General features: G+C 40.9%; 1 protein-coding gene across 1 annotated transcript; it reads left to right on the top strand.

Annotated features, from left to right (window-relative positions):
• The first annotated feature begins 16,294 nt into the window (after positions 1-16,294).
• Positions 16,295-17,296, top strand: LOC130361048 (trace amine-associated receptor 2-like). The gene has a single exon (XM_056563609.1). The coding sequence runs from the start codon at positions 16,295-16,297 to the stop codon at positions 17,294-17,296; it is 1,002 nt and encodes a 333-aa protein (XP_056419584.1).
• The last annotated feature ends 347 nt before the right edge of the window (positions 17,297-17,643 follow it).

Below are 17,643 nucleotides of genomic sequence, written 5' to 3'. Positions count from 1 at the left end.
CTCACCACAAAAATCAGCGTTTGAACTTTGCAAATGAACATATAGACAAGCCTGATGCATTTTGGAAACAAGTTCTGTGGACCGATGAGGTTAAAATTGAACTTTTGGAGAAGAAGGGGAACAGAATTTAATGAAAAGAACCTCTGTCCAACTGTTAAGCATGGGGGTGGATCAATCATGCTTTGGGGTTGTAATGCAGCCAGTGGCACAGGGAACATCTCATGAGTAGAAGGAAAAATGGATTCAAATTTTGGATGCTAACTTAAGTTGAAGTTAAGGAGAGGATGGCTTCTACAAATGGATAATGATCCTAAACACACCTCGAAATCCACAGGGGAGTATATCAAGAGGAGTAAACTTAAGGTTTTACCATGGCCTTCATAATCTCCTGACCTCAACATAATTGAAAATCTATGGATAGACTTTAAAAGAGCAGTGAGTGACAGACAGCCCAGAAATCTCAAAGAACTGGAAGCCTTTTGTAAAGAAGAATGGGCAAAGATACCTCAAACAAGAATTGAAAGACTCTTGGCTGGCTACAAAAAGCATTTACAAGCTGTGCTACTTGCCAAAGGGGGCAGTACAAGATATTAACTCTGCAGGGTGCCCAAAATTTTTCAGACGCCATTTTTTAGTTTTCTGTTATTTTGAAAGTGCAAATGATGGAAATAAAATCTAACTTTTGTTGACATATTATAAGAATGTCTAATCTGTAATTTGATGCCTTTTGGAGATTTTCCCATTTTTCCTTGGCTTCTTTATGCACATTAATACAAATTTTTACCTAGGGTGCCCAAACTTTTTAACCCCACTGTATGAACTGCATCTTTTGTACTGTTTATGAAATTTTGTAGCAGAGGCTTTTTGTATTTTTGACTGTGCATAAGGGATTTCTGTTTGATTCCCAACAAGAGCCTCTTTTGTAATCTCTGAAGATATATGTATCTAAGATGTGTTAATGTATTTTTTTTCTGTTCGATTATTAATAAAGTTATTTGGATATTATTAACTTTTGGTTGTCCTACATGAGTGTAAATTGAGTTACTAAGAGATGCTAATCCAGCATGGGTTTAAAGGGGTACTCCACTGGAAATTATTTTTTTTTTTAAATCAACTGGTGCCAGAAAGTTGAACAGATTTGTAAATTACTTCTATTTAAAAATTGTAATCCTTCCAGTACCTATCAGCTGCTGTATGCTCCACAGGAAGTTCTTTTCTTTTTGAATTTCCTTTCTGTCTGAACAGAGTGCTATCTGCTGACACCTTTGTCCATTTTAGGAATTGTCCAGAGTTCGGAGCAAATCCCCATAGCAAACCTAAAATAGACAGAGGTGTCAGCAGAGAGCACTGTGGTCAGACACAAAGGAAATTCAAACAGCAAATAACTTCCTGTGGAACATACAGCAGCTAATAAGTACTGGAAGGATTAAGATTTTTTAACAGATGATTAAAAAAGAGTTGATAAAAAAAATGTTTTCCAGGGGAGTACCCCTTTAAGAGTGATCAGTCCTCTAAAACTAATCTGATCATGTTCAATAAAGAGTAGAGATGGGCGAACTTTTGAAAAAGTTGATTCGGCCGATTTGCTAAATTTTCCCAAGAATTTATTTGCGGCGAATCGCTATTAAAAATTGCTATTTCTGGCCTACAGAGAGCCTTAATAGGGGTGTAGAGCACTTTGCATTGTCCTAACACGCATAGGGAGTGTGCTGTGTTAGTGAAATAATAGTGTTATTCAGTACTATAGAGATTACAGGCATTGCTATTAGAATCACTGCTGCAGAGCATCGATGTGGCAGCAGGGAGACCATATGGTGTCAAAATTGAAGAGAATATGAAGATTTTTATATAATTTTATTTAACTTAACTTGAATTTATTTAAATTTTTTGAGTTCCCATTCTGATGAGCATCGAGCTGGCGGTCCTCCACCAGGCCAGATACCACCTGTTCCAGCCCCCTCCTCTCAGTGCCCCTCTGAGTATGAAAGTGCGAATGTTTCATTTAATCAGTTACGGTTAATTGTTATCGATCCAAGCTGTTCCATTGGATTCTTGTGATAATTCCACAGATAATATGGCGTAGATGACCATAGGGCCTCAGTCTTGAAAAGATTACATAGATTTTTTTTTTTAATTTAAATTTAAGATTTATAGTAGACTAGCTAAGTACCCAGCGTTGCCCGGTTTTTCCTTCCTAATCCTTGTTAGGGAGGAAAATAAACAAAGGAGGAAGCTTTTGACTTCATATCCCGTCCTCATATATTGTTGTCATATCCCAACCCCATATCCCGTCCTCATATGCCAACCTCCTATCCTGACCTCCTATCCCATCCTCCTATTCCATCCTCACATCCCGACCTCCTATTCCGTCTTCCTACCCCGACCTCCTATCCAGACCTCCTATCCCAACCTCCTATCTTGTCCTCCTATCCCAACCTCCTATCCCGACCTCCTATCCCATCCTCCTATCCCGTCCTCCTATCTCGACCTCCTATCCCGACCTCCTATCTCAACCTCCTATCCCGTCCTCCTATTCCGACCTCCTATCCCGACCTCCTATCCCAACCTCCCATCCCGACCTCCTATCCCGACCTCCTATCCCGTCCTCCTATCCCATCCTCCTATCCCGACCTACTATCCCGTCCTCATATCCCGACCTCCTATCCTGTACTCCTATCCCGCCCTCCCATCTCGACCTCCTATCCCGACCTCCTATTCTGACCTACTATCCTGTCCTCCTATCCCATCCTCCTATCCTGCCCTCCCATCTCAAACTAAACTCCTATCTTGACCTCCTATCCCGACCTCCTATCCCGACCTCCTATCCCGTCCTCCTATCCCGACCTCCTATCTCGCCCTCCCATCTCAACCTCCTATCCCGTCCTCCTATCCCGTCCTCCTATCCCGACCTCCTATCCCATCCTCCTACCCCGACCTCCTATCCCGACCTCCTGTCCCGTCATCCTATCCCGACCTCCTATCCCGCTCTCCCATCTCGACCTCCTATCCCGACCTCGTATTCTGACCTCCTATCCTGTCCTCCTATCCCATCCTCCTATCCCGCCCTCCCATCTCAAAGTGGACATATAAGTAACATGTGGCCAAGTATTATCAAAATATCTCCAGCTGTTTGGAAGTTATGCTGTAACATGTATTTCCCATTGACTTATATGGGACTTTAAACATAAACCCCACCCCTGGCAAATGGGGGTAAGTAAGGGTTAAATCACCTATCCTATGTTTGTTGTTGACATATAAGTAACATGTTTGCCAAGTTTCATGTTAATATCTTTAGCCGTTTGGACGTGATGCTGGAACATACACACATACATACATACACACACACACACACACACACACACACGTTGAGTTTTATATATATAGATTCCCAAGTTTTTTTTCCCGGTGTTTACTTTGAACTAATACTGTATGACCACAAAACCCAATCTAACAAGGAGTCACATGGAGGCACAATGACAGAGCTGCAGAATGAAGAATGGCTGCAGAATGAAGAAACCATAATCTGTCAGAATGACACAGCCTGGAAATGGCGGCAGCACAAAGAGACCATATAGTGGCAGAACGACCCAGTCTGGACGTAGCAACAGCCTGACAAGACCACAGGGCCTCACAATAGAGAAGATTAAAGATATTTTAGAAATTTTAAATTGAAGATTTGAAATATATAAAAATTTTAAAAGGTTAATTTAAGGTGCCAACAGCATAAGGAGACCATATGGTGGCACAATGACACAGCCTGGAGCTGGCGGCAGCATAAGTAGACAATAGGCCTTCACAATCCCTAAGATTAAAAGATGCATTTTAAAATTGAACTTGAAGATTTATGGTAGCTAATGTCCCAGGCCCAGCAGCATCAGTAAACCATATAGTGGCTGAATTCCACAGCCTGGAGCTGGCGGCAGCATGAGTAGACAAAAGGGCTTCACAATCCCTAAAATTAAAAATGAATTTTAAAATTGAAATTGAAGATTGTGTAATTGAAATGTAAGATTACACTCCCAAGTCCCCGGCCCGGCGTGTGGTTACAAAGGAACTAATCTAACAAGGAGTCACATGTCACATGGCACAATTACAGAGCCTGGAGGTGGCATCAGTATGAGGAGACTATATAGTGGCTGATAGGCACAGCCTGGAGTTTGTGGCAGCATGAGGCGACCATATAGTGCCTGAATGGAAAAGCCTGGAGGTGGCTGAAGCATGAGGAGACCATATAGTGACTGAATGCACAGCCAGGAGTTTGCTGAAGCATGAGGAGACCATATAGTGCCTGAATGGCACAGACTGGATGTGGCTGAAGCATGAGGAGACCATATAGTGGCTGAATGGTACAGCCTGGAGGTGGCTGAAGCATGATGAGACCATATAGTGGCTCAATGGCACAGCCTAGAGTTGGCTGAAGCATGAGGAGACCATATAATGGCTGAATGGCACAGCCTGGAGTTGGCGGCAGCATGAGTAGAACATATAGCGGCTGAATGGCACAGCCTGGAGTTTGTGGCAGCATGAGGAGACCATATATTGTCTGAATGGCACAGCCTGGAGTTGGCTGAAGCATGAGGAGACCATATAGTGGCTGAATGGCACAGCCGGGAGTTGGAGGCAGCATGAGTAGAACATATAGTAGCTGATTGGCACAGCCTTGAGTTCGTGGCAGCATGAGGAGACCATATAGTGTCTGAATGGCACAGCCTGAAGGGGGCTGAAGTATGAGGAGACCATATAGTGGCTGAATGGCATAGCCTGAAGTTGGCTGAAGCATGAGGAGACCATATAGTGGCTGAATGGGACAGACTTGAGTTGGTGGCAGCATGATTAGAACATATAGTGGCTGAGTGGCACAGCCTGGAGTTTCTGGCAGCATTAGGAGACCATAGATGGCTAAAGGGCACAGCCTGGAGGTGGTGAAGCATGAGGTAACCATATAATGGCTGAATGGCACAGCCTGAAGTGAGTGGCAGCATGGAGACCATATAGTGGCTGAATCAGACAGCCTGGAGGTGGCAGCAGCAGTATCAGGTGTCCTGAAAGTGACCCGGTGACAGAGTGGTGTGGTGGGTGGCATCAGATGTGTGGAAGGATCAGAATAGTAGCAGGTAGGCAGAAGAAAACGGTCTTTTTTGTAGTGTGCACAAGTAAGTATTGAGGATATTACATTGCATTACATATAGTTACATAAAACATAACTTTTCTTAGGATAAAATATATGGATCCAATTTTTTTTTTTATACATCTAACAAAAGGAAAGGTGTGCAAAAAACACCATGTGCCTCCAATACCACCAAGTATTTATGCGATGCAAAGACCTATAAAAGGTGGAAGGAAACAACGTATGGTCCATTGTAACAGGTGTGGGTAAAAACATCCCCTGTAAGGCCCTACTTTCGCACTATTAATTCCCTTATCGGCAAGTGTTTCTCATCCTAAAAAGGGTGGCCCCTACACAGGAACCTCTCCCTATTTACACCTAAAAACACTACCATTTTCCATGGTTTTTATTTGGAAATAGGGAGAGGTTCCTGTGTGGGGCTGCCCTTTTTAGGACAACTAACACTTGACAAGAGGGGAATTAATAGTGCGAGAGTAGGGTCTTACAGGGGAAGTTTTTATCCCCATCGGTTACACCTGCGCCTGATGAATTTAGGCCTCTGCCACTCCTCTGTGCATGTCCTGGCACAACTCTGCCTGACATACTTATATGGGGGGAGATGATGCGTATATGGGGGAGTACATTACGCTTTACTACACTTAACACAGTATTTGTCTAGAACAGCATCAGGTGTGTACTATTGGCTGTCCTTTCACAATATCTAGGTACAAACAGGTACAAAATATGCAGGAACCTCTCCTTATTTAGACCTAAAAACACTGCCATTTTCCATGGTTTTTATTTGGAAATAGGGAGAGGTCCCTGAGTGGGGCTGCCCTTTTTAGGACAATTAACACTTGCCAAGAAGGGAATTAATAGTGCGAGAGTAGGGTCTTACTTGGGAAGTTTTTACACCCACCGGGTACACCTGAGCCTGATGAATTTAGGCCTCTGCCACTCCTCTGTGCATGTCCTGGCAAGACTCTGCCTGACATACTTATATGGGGGGAGATGATGCGTATATGAGGGGAGTACATTACGCTTTACTACAATTAAAACAGTACTTGTCTAGAACAGCAGCAGGTGTGTACTATTGGTTGTCCTTTCACAATATCTAGGCCTCTGACAGATTAACAGGTACAAAATAATACACTTCTTAAATGTACGTATGTGGTATGCACTTCTGAGTGCAGAAAAATGCGCTACAGTATGATAAAAAAATGTATTGGAGTAAAACACCAGCAGGTGATTACTTTGCCTGGACTTTCACAGTATCTAGGCCCTTGACGAATTAACAGCTACAAAATAGTACACTACTTAGATGAACATATGTGGTATGCACTCATGAGGGCATAAAAATGCGCTACAGTACACTTAAAAAAGTATTTGAGTACAACACCAGCTGGTGAGTACTTTTGGCTGTCCTTTCACAGTATCTAGGCCCTTGACGAATTAACAGCTACAAAATAGTACACTACTTAGATGAACATATGTGGTATGCACTCATGAGGGCATAAAAATGCGCTACAGTACACTTAAAAAAGTATTTGAGTACAACACCAGCTGGTGAGTACTTTTGGCTGTCCTTTCACAGTATCTAGGCCCTTAACAGATTAACAGCTACAAAATAGTACACTACTTAGATGTATGTATGTGGTATGCACTTATGAGGGAAGAAAAATGTGCTACAGTATGATTAAAAAATGTATTGGAGTAAAACACCAGTTAGTGATCACTTTTGCCTAGAGTTCCACAGTATCTAGGCCCTTGATAGATTAACAGGTACAAAATAGTACACTACTTAGATGTATGTATGTGGTACGCACTTATGAGGGCAGAAAATGCGCTACAGTAAACTTAAAAAAACATGTTGGAGTAAAACACCAGCCTGTAATTACTTTTGGCTGTCCTTTCACAGTATCTAGGCCCTTGACAGATTAACAGGTACAAAATAGTACACTACTAAAATGTATGTATGTGGTATGCACTTATGAGGGCATAAAAATGTGCTATAGTACGCTTTAAAAAGTATTTGAATACAACACCAGCCTGGAGTACTTTTGCCTGGCCTTTCACGGTATCTAGGCCCTTCACAGATTAACAGCTACAAAATAGTACACTACCTAGATGTATATCTGTGGTATGAATTTATGAGGGCAGAAAAATGCGCTATAGTATGCTTAAAAAAAACAACGTATTGGAGTAAAAAAACAGCCGGTGATTACTTTTGCCTGACCTTTCACAGTATCTAGGCGCTTGACAGATTAACAGGTACAAAATAGTACACTATTTAGATGTAGGTGTGTGGTATGCACTTATGAGTGCAGAAAAATGTGCTACAGTATGCTGTAAAAAAAACATATTTTCGCATAACACCAGCAGTACACAGCAGTGCTGGAGCACACAAAAGCTGTGTACTAAATGCAAAATTTCACTCTGTCAAAGACTATTAGGAATGGACTGCTGGGTATTATACAATCTACAGACTAGTATAATCAGCAGATGATTTGTTGTGGAACAAAGACACAGAATTGCGCAGAATTTTTTTTCTGCCTCCTCTGCTAAGGTTTATGAAGTTTAGGCAGCTTATTGAAATGTTTGAGGCAACACACAGCTATCTGCCCCTCTCTGTAATACAATGGGAGGTTACTGGCTTCAGTAAAAATCCTTTTCAGTAGAAAAAAGCACTGCTCTCTGTCCACCAGAACACTGATGTGACTAGGATGTCAAACGCTGCTGGAATGAGCTTTTCTGTGTAACACACACACAGGCTGTCCGTCCTTTCTCTCTGCAGTGTAATGAATGAAGTGACTGGCTGCAATATGGCTGCCGATTATATAGGGCTGTGACATCACAGGGGTGACTGGCTGCTGATAGGCTGCATCCTGCATGTGATTCAGGGTCATCCTTCCTACCCGCCTTCCCAGAATTCCTTGCCCCACGTCCTCAAATGTGGATCCGCCATTTTAGATGCTCTGGAGCCTGGACCGCACTAAATGGAGTTTAATGAAGCGATTCACATGATAGAATCGTGGCGATATTCACATTTGTTGCAAATCTAATTTTTCATGAAATTTGTAACAAATTCGGATTTGTCAGCTTTGATTCGCTCATCTCTAATAAAGAATTAAGTAATACACTGAACTAGGGTAAGGTTGTGGATAATGTGGACTTTTCAAAAGTGTTTGACATTGTTCCATATAAAAGGTAGACACATAAAATGAAAATGCTGGAACTGAGGGAAAATGTGTGTACACATGTTAGAAACTGGCTTTCTCTGCATACAGAGTATAATTTAATGTTTGCAGATGATACTAAGCTGTGCAAGGTGATCAACAACGAAAATAATCATATCATAGTATATATGAATTTAGGAAGGCCGGAGGCTTTGGAAGAGAAATAGCAAAGGGAAGTGTTGAGAAATGTTGTAGAATAAAACGTAAAGGGGTACTTCACACCTAGACATCATATCCCCTATCCTTTGGAATAAGATGTCTGATTGTGGAGGTCCGGCTGCTGGCGTCACTACCACAGCATTCTGAACATAATGTTCAGAACACCAGGTTGTGCACGGTGATAGCGGGGAGTCCCAGCAGCCAGACCCTCACGATCAGACATCTTATCCCCTATGCTTTGGATAGGTGATAAGATGTCTAGGAGCGGAGTACCCTTTTAAGAATTTGGGCCAGAGGCAACAAAATGTATTACTACAAAGCATTCAAAAAGACCTATTTACTTTTGCAAACTCCAGGTGGGCTTTATGTGTCTTTTCTTGAGAAGCTTCTTTCTAACCCCTCTGCTATGTAAGGGGTACTCCAGTAGAAAAGAAATGTTTTCAAATCAACTTGTGCCAGAACGTTAAACAGATTTGTACATTACTTCTATTTAAAAATATTAATCCTTCCAGTACTTATCAGCTGTTGTATCCTACAAAGGAAGTTCTTTACTTTTTTAATTTCTTTTCTGTCTGACCACAGTGTTCTCTGCTGACACCTGTGTCTGTGTCAGGAAATGTCCAGAGTAGAAGTAATCCTCTCCTGCTCTGTACAGTTCCTGACAGGGGCAGAGGTGGCAGCAGAGAGCATTGTGGTCAGACAGGAAAGAGCAACACTGCTTTCTCTAGAGAATACAGCAGCTGATAAATACTGGTATTAAGATAAGTATTAAGATTTTCAATAGGCGTAATTTACAAATCTGTTTAACTTTCTGGCACCAGTTGATTTGAAATAATTTGTTTTACACTGAAGTACCCATTGAAACCCAGATTGGCGGTGTGCTGCAGTAATTGTTGACATTTAGGAAGTTTCTCCCATCTTCACAAACGATGTTTGGAGCTCAGCTAGAGAGTCCATTAGATTTTTGGTCACCAATCTTTCCACAGCCTTTCATCTCCTCCGAAGTTTTTTACATATTCCAAACTTTATTTAGCAATATAAAAAGTGGGATGGAAAAAGTAAAGCGTGCCATAAAAATCAGGATACAGTAAGAGAAAAGGAAACATAACTCTCCCATCCCAGGAGATGCAGCAGAATCTTTATTTAACCCTCCCATAGATTTGTGCCACTGTCTCTAAACTCTACAGGCAGTTCTTTCTCCTCATGACTTGGTTATTTTCACTGATATACACTGACAGCCTTATATAGATAGGGCTGTGTCTTTCCAAATCCTGTCCAATCATCTGAATTTACCACAGGTGATTCCAATCAAGGTGTAGAAACATTTTAGAGATGATCAAGAGAAATAGTAGCCACCCTAGAGATAAATTTGAGGGTGGATCTGGCTTGCTAGAATGCAATGATTCCATTACTTGTACTATACAGTTTTAGAATATAGATGTTCACTAGAATGCTGGGCTAAATTGAAGTTACTGTGAAATAAAAATCTAATCTAAATACTGTGGTAAATATGATGGAAGATTTTTTTGTACTTGATTTTGAAAATGTTCTCTCTAATAATTGTGTTCTTGCACCTCTATTCCCTATGATCTTCAACATAGTCTATGGGGAAAAGTCATTATCACGTGTAGGTTGTATCACTCAATGTGTTGTTCCCTGACATCCCAGTCTGTCATATAAAAGGGCGGTACAGAGGCCTCTGCTGTTTATTATACACAGCTACACTACATGTCACTGCCAGGTAAATCCACTTTATGTATAGTATTTGTTTATGTTTCTCAACAGTCTATCTTTTTGTTGAACTAAAGAGAATTTTTATTGCTAGCCGTGCATTACAGATTGTAGGCTGCCACCTGCTGGACATGTTATTTTTTACGGTTGATCTATGAAGGTTATGATTCTGGACAGCAACATAACTTAAAGGGGTACTCCGGTGGAAAACTTATTTTTTTATGAACTGGTGCCAGAAAGTTAAACAGATTTGTAAATTACTTCTATTAAAAAAATCTTTATCCTTCCAGTACTTATTAGCAGCTGTATGCTACAGAGGAAATTCTTTGCTTTTTGAATTTCTTTTTTTGTCTTGTTCACAGTGCTCTCTGCTGACACCTCTGTCCGTGTCAGTAACATGTGCTATGAGGATTTTCTCTTGCTCTGGACAGTTCCTGATATGGTCATCAGGTGTCAGCAGAGAGCACTGTGGACAAGACAAAAAAGAAATTCAAAAACAAAAGAATCTCCTCTGTAGCATACAGCTTCTAAAAAGTACTGGAAAGATAAAGATTTTTTAACAGAAGTAATTTACAAATCTGCTTACCTTTCTCGCACCAGTTGATTTAAAATAAAAATGTTTTCCACCGGAGTACCCATTTAAGGTTTTACCCCTTAACCCCTTAAGGACAGAGGGTTTTTCTGTTTTTGCATTTTCGTTTTTCCTCCTTGCCTAAAAATCCATATGAACGCTGTTTTGTAAATTTTGGGGGCTTCCGTTTCTACGTAGTACATTTTTCAGTAAAAATGACACCTTATCTTTATTCTGTAGGTTCATACGATTAAAATGATACCCTACTTATATAGGTTTGATTTTGTCGTACTTCTGGAAAAAATCATAACTACATGCAGGAAAATTTATATGTTTAAAATTGTCATCTTCTTACCCCTATAACTTTTTTATTTTTGCGCGTATGGGGCGGTATGAGGGCTCATTTTTTGCGCTGTGATCTGAAATTTTTATCGGTACCATTGATAGGACTTATTGATCACTTTTTATTCATTTTTTCATGATATAAAAAGTGACCAAAAATGCACTATTTTGGACTTTTGAATTTATTTGGCCGTACGCCATTGACCGTGCGGTTTAATTAACAATATATTTTTATAAATCGGACATTTCCGCACGCAGCGATACCATATATGTTTATTTTTATTTACACTGTGTTTTTTTTTTATGGGAAAAGGAGGGTGAGTCAAACTTTTAATAGGGAAGGGGTTAAATGATCTTTATTCACTTTTTTTCCCCTTTTTTTTGCAATGTTATAGCTCCCATAGGGACCTATAACACTGCACACACTGATCTTTTACATTGATCACTGGTTTCTCATAGGAAACCAGTGATCGATGATTCTGCCGCTTGACTGCTCATGCCTGGATCGGACAGCAAGGAGGTAGGTAGGGACCCTCCTGCTGTCCTGTAAGCTGTTCGGGATGCCGCGATTTCGCCGCGGCTATCCCGAACAGCCCACTGAGCTAATCAGCATGCTTTCATTTTAACTTTAGACACGGCGTTCAACTTTGTACCCCGCGTCTAAAGGGTTAATAGCACGCGGCAGTGCGATCAATGCCGCGCTCTATTAGCCATGGGTCCCGGCCGTTGTTAGAGGCCAGGCCCGACCCGCTACGCTGTGGCCCCGCGTTATAGATCGGGAGCGGACACATGACGTTCTAGTAAGTCATGTGTCCTTAAGGGGTTAAAGGGGTATTTCCGATTTTCTTTTTTTAATTTGACTATGCTACAGGGGCTGTACAGTTAGTGTAGTTCTTAATAGAGTGTTTGTACCTGTGTGTGATGGTTTTTTCACAATTCTTCTGTGATTTTCACCCCAATATTTATTTTTAACTGCATACAAAATGACTGTTGTCTCAGATTTTTCCCAGGTTGCAATGCGGCTAAGACTCACTATGACAGGGAGCCATTCTGCTTCAAAGGGTGGAGCGATCGCTTGGTGGGAGAGAGATCAATCTGCAACTAATGCAACAGCTGTAGGCACCCTGATTGAAAACCACAGGTCTTTTTAATGGATGAAGCTCATTTATGTTTCAATGGGTGGGGTGGCTGATGTGTGGGAGGGAGGAAAAAGGAATTATGGGATTTGTAGGCAAAAGAAGAAAACTCAAACAGGAAATACCAGTTCCCATAATGCTAGCCACAGCATTATGGTAACCTCACAACATAGCCATTTAGCCCCAGGACAAGCGCAGATCCTTCCTAAGCATGTCCATTACTGTCTGGCAGGTAAGTACTAAAATCACCTTATAGTGGATAACCCCTTTAATCTGTGTCTTGGGCTAGGTGTCTGCCTTGATCCGTAACCTGTACAACTGTACATTTGACTTCAACATCATTCCAAGTATTTTCAATGACTGCACAGAAACAATTAAAAATAGCAGACTGACCCTTTCTGAGATATCTTTCCTCAGTGGACATTTGTCATGTTTCTGTGTGCAACTGGCCCTGAAATGAGGAAGAAAAATGTCTAAGCTTAAAGTATAATGCATTACCAGCTTCAGGCATAAATGCAAATGTTGTATGTCGCAGACCTGAATGTCACTGTTTGTTTTCTGCCTTGTAGTAAAGATAACTCGCCAAGTAAATAAATAAATGGTATTACAATGCTATAAAAACTGCAGCCTACGGTGTCACAATAAATTGTGTTATGTTATACTGTATCGGCAAATTACCTTTATATTCCTTTATAACTATGCAATTTTATATGTACCGTATTTTTCGCCGTATAAAACGCACTTTTTCTTCCCCAAAACTGGGGGGAAAAAGTCGGTGCGTCTTATACGGCGAATACACCCCTATCGCGGCGGTCCCTGCGGTCTTCAACGGCCAGGACCCGCGGCTAATACAGGACATCACCAATCGCGGCGATGCCCTGTATTAACCCTTCAGACGCGGCGATCAAAGCTGACCGCCGCGTCTGAAGGGAAAGTGACACTAACCCGGCTGTTCAGTGGGCTGTTCGGGACAGCCCAACTGAATAGCCGGGTTAGTGCTTACAGGACACCGGGAGGGACCTTACCTGCCTCCTCGGTGTCTTCTCCGTTCAGGGATCCCCTGTATGGCCGGCGCTCTCCTTCCTCGTCATCACTTCGTCGCGTACGTGCGTCGGCGCGCGTAACGATGTGATGGCGGCGACGGAGAGCGAGGATACCCGGCTGGCAGCAGAGACGTTCCGGAGCGACGGGGACACGATGACAGCGATGGAGCGACATCCAGGGCAGCGGTGACGGGGAGCGGCGGGGATACGTGAGTATTACCTCCTCCTGCAGTGTTCTTCAATCTGCGGACCTCCAGATGTTGCAAAACTACAACTCCCAGCATGCCCATGCTGGGAGTTGTAGTTTTGCAAAATCTGGAGGTCCGCAGGTTGAAGACCACTATTGGGTTCAAAATCTCTATTTTTTTAGATTTTGCACCTATAAATTGGTTGCGTCTTATACGCCGGTGCGTCCTATAGGGCGGAAAATACGGTATATAGAGCCAGAATTATGCTTTAACTAAAATTGTCATTTTTCTCTTAACAGAAACCCAATATGAACGCAATCTTCTTCTCTTCAGTGAACATAAATCAATAAGACAATTATCACGTCACTGAGTTCTATCCCTATTTGCTCAACACATAAAATTCCCTTTAACTCACTCGAAACTAACTTTTTCCCCAGTTTTGCACACAACAAACAAATCATATCTAAGGAAAACATTACAACTCTCTGCTAATAATGTGTAACATTTTAAATGACTGAACAGTTGGAATGGAAAAATGTATTTATCTCTCCATTCACTTTAAAAGTAAAGTGAGAGCAAAGCTTAAAAGCTTTGACTGTGCCAATGCCTTCGCTGGCACCAGTCCACCCACCTCCCTTGTCTGCATCTCTGTGGGAACTGGTTTTCAACCTGTCTCCTGTACCAGTAAGTGTGGCTCTCTTTCTGTCATTTTGATGCAATGTTTTGCCATTTGCTGTCATTTGTGATTCAGTTATATAGAATTGGGGAAATATGTCAATGCAGGTGATGACGGTCTCTGTTTAATATGTTAGCACTATATATATATAAAGGAATTGTTGATTTTTTTTAGAGGTGAGTTTCACTCACAGTTTTTTGTGGAAGTGTTACATTAAAGCATACAGTACCTGTCAGATCCCCCCCCCCCCCCCCCCCCCAAAAAAAAAAAAAAAAAAACAGTTATTTGTTACTTAGTACGTAACCCTGATCATGTACATGTCATTTTTATGTATCTTTTACCTATATATCACAAAAAATAGCATATTACAGCTGCTAAATGTCTTTTCCATCTTCCCAGTGGGAGGGACGTGTCCCTTTATAGCCTGAACTGGGATGACTCCTCCCTCTCCCTCACTCTGCTGACTCACTGCTCTCAGGATCGAGCTTGGCATCCCTGCACTGTAACCCTTTCCTCTCTGGTTTTATGCTTTAGACATACACACACACACAATTATTATTGGGGATTTCATGTACTCTACCACCAAAGACAATAGGGTGAGTGTATAGCTTACATATTCTCAAATTAGTGCAAAGGTTTAGTGCTAAAAGTACAATACATTTTCTATATGTTCCTATGTCATTCATGTGTATCATCCTTTGGCAGTTTTGTAATGCTGGGACTTGCAGTTTTGAAATAGTTGAAGGTACAGTGTTTGGATAACTATTTTTTGCAGCAGTGTTTTTTTCAGCTTTGCATACAGCTTTTGCAAAACTACAACTCCCAGTATGCCCAGAAAGCCGTTGACTGTCCAAGCATGATTGGTGGGATTTTCAAAGGCAGATTTCTTTAATAAAATGTGACTTTTTTTTTTTTCAAAATAAGTATTAAAAAACTATTGTTTTGCCAGGATGTACCACATATAAAAAGTTTTTATATTCTGACAGTGCCCATTTAAGCTTTTTGAACCAAAAAATGCCATAAATGTATTAAAAAATAATGAGGATATTACTCAAAAACTGATTGAAAAGCAGCCATGAAAATCTGAGTGTGAAAGTCCCCTAAAGTGTACCTGTGTTTTAAAACATGTTTTCACATGTCCTAAGGATATGTCAAAAGTTTGTATTGATCAGGGTTTGAGTATTTAGACCCCAATGACCAGTAAAACGAGTGGGAAGAGGGACGTGCAACTGCGTATCCACTACCCGCTCTGTGTCGGCCCCATATACTAACACTGTAAGCTTGTTCAGGTCATATGGTACAGTGCTGGGAAAGAAGGCTTTAAGGCTTCCTTTACATATTGTTCAGTTGTCCCATGGCGTTTCCCTCCAGCATGCACCGTAAGTAAAACTGATCCTATTTATTTGAATGGGACAGTTCACAATCATCCAGCGTCAGTTTGGACACCAGATGATTGGACTTGCCAGACCGGCACCGACAGGGGAACACATCTTGCTGCATTCTCCCATATGGCCATCACAAACAATGGACGCTGGATGATACACAACTGATGCCAACTGATGCACTTCTGTCATCAGTTGTGGCGAGTTTTGCCCAGTTTCGCCAGAGCTGGACGCCAGATATCTGTAACTCTAGCATAAGTCTTTTTCTTCTGGCTCATTCTCAACATTTTGACCCCCCCTGATAAAAACTTTTGGTATACTACATATGAAAAGTTTTTATTTATATGACAATTTAATGTGTGTATTACATTCACTTTACTTAGATTTTTGTACTATTTTAGCACTTTATAAATTGATCCATTTTGCTTTTATTCTGATTCTATGGTATAATTATAGAGGGTATGCAGAGATTGTGGTCACTTTGGGTGCTGGAGCCTTAGGGGACCCCAGAGCAACCTTTGTTATATTGCACTATGAACAACACATGACAGTTGTTGGTCCCTGTTACACGTTTTGCATTGGAGGAGCTTTAAGTTATGCCTAGAAAAATGTTTAACCCCATTGTTATTTTATTCATTTATTTTTTAGGATTCTAAATTACATTTGGGAAGAAGAAACATTTCATATAGTGAACATCGGTGACGGCACCTCGGCACACAAAGAATGTCTCTGACTACTCCCAACTGCTCCCAATTTGAAAACTCATCTTTCTCCTGTTCTAGCAGTCACCCTCTGGGTATCCGAATAGGACTATATATGTTCTTCACTTGTTCTATAACCATTACGGTCTTTGGAAACCTTGGTATTATTATTTCCATTTCTCATTTTGTGCAGCTCCATTCCCCTACCAATTATCTTATACTTTCCTTGGCCATAACTGACCTTTGTCTTGGAATATTTATTATGCCGTACAGCATGGTGAGAACTGTGGAAAACTGTTGGTACTTTGGAAATATATTTTGCAAGATACATTATGGCTTTGACTTGACTCTTAGTGTAATCTCCATCTTTCACCTCTGCATTATAGCCATTGACAGATTCTATGCAGTGTGTCAGCCACTTTATTATCCCATAAGGATCACAGGGCCAGTTATTAAACGTCTGGTTTTCTTGTGTTGGTCTATTGCTATGATATTTTCCCTTGGAGTGGTTGTTTCCAACTCCCATGTCTCTGGCCTTGAAGGCTATGACATTTTAGTCACCTGTTTTCATGTCTGTCCAATCACATTTAACAAATTATGGTCACTGGTTCTTTTCTTTATATGTTTTTTCATTCCCGCATCTATAATGGTTGGAATTTATATAAAGATATTCCTTGTGTCCCTGAAACACAGGAGGAACATTAAAAGAAACATTTTGGCTGAAACGTCACAAAGCATATTCAAGAAGAGAGAACACCAAGCTGCTAAGAAGCTGGCTATTTTAATGGGTGTGTTCCTTACATGCTGGTTACCCCTGTTTGTTACATTTTTAGTCGATCCATTCATAAACTACTCCACTCCGACTGTCATTTTTGAAGTATTTAATTGGTTCTCTTATATAAATTCAACATGTAATCCAATATTGTACGGCTTTCTTTATCCATGGTTTAGAAAAGCTTTAAGGCACATTGCTTGCGGCAGAATTTTTTACGGGCGCTCTCCAAAAAAATCTGTTTTCCGATGAGTAGTTTAAACTTTCATTTTACATTTTTGCTAGATATTTCATGTATTCTGGATGTAGAGAAATGTAATAGTTATCAAAAGTTTGTCCATCAAGCATATATACTTATTTGAATATAAATTATTCTTAATTTTTAGTGACTATGATTACTTTATGAATTTTGGAAAAACCATTTTATGACAAAATAAAATACAAAAGAATGATGTATAAATTCCTGGAGTGTCTCGTGTGTCAATTCATTTTCTTATAATCTGTTTTTCAGTTATCTTAAAGGGGTACTCCAGCGCTAAGACATCTTATCCCCTATCCAAAGGATAGGGGATAAGATGCCTCATCGCGGGGGTCCTGCC

This window comes from Hyla sarda, chromosome 3, assembly GCF_029499605.1.
Source record: "Hyla sarda isolate aHylSar1 chromosome 3, aHylSar1.hap1, whole genome shotgun sequence".
Classification (NCBI taxonomy): domain Eukaryota; kingdom Metazoa; phylum Chordata; class Amphibia; order Anura; family Hylidae; genus Hyla; species Hyla sarda.
This window is presented reverse-complemented; position numbering and strand designations above follow the sequence as displayed.

Bases quoted from the DNA above. Each gene is read 5' to 3' on its own strand.
- LOC130361048 (XM_056563609.1), top strand. From the start codon at position 16,295: ATGTCTCTGACTACTCCCAACTGCTCCCAATTTGAAAACTCATCTTTC.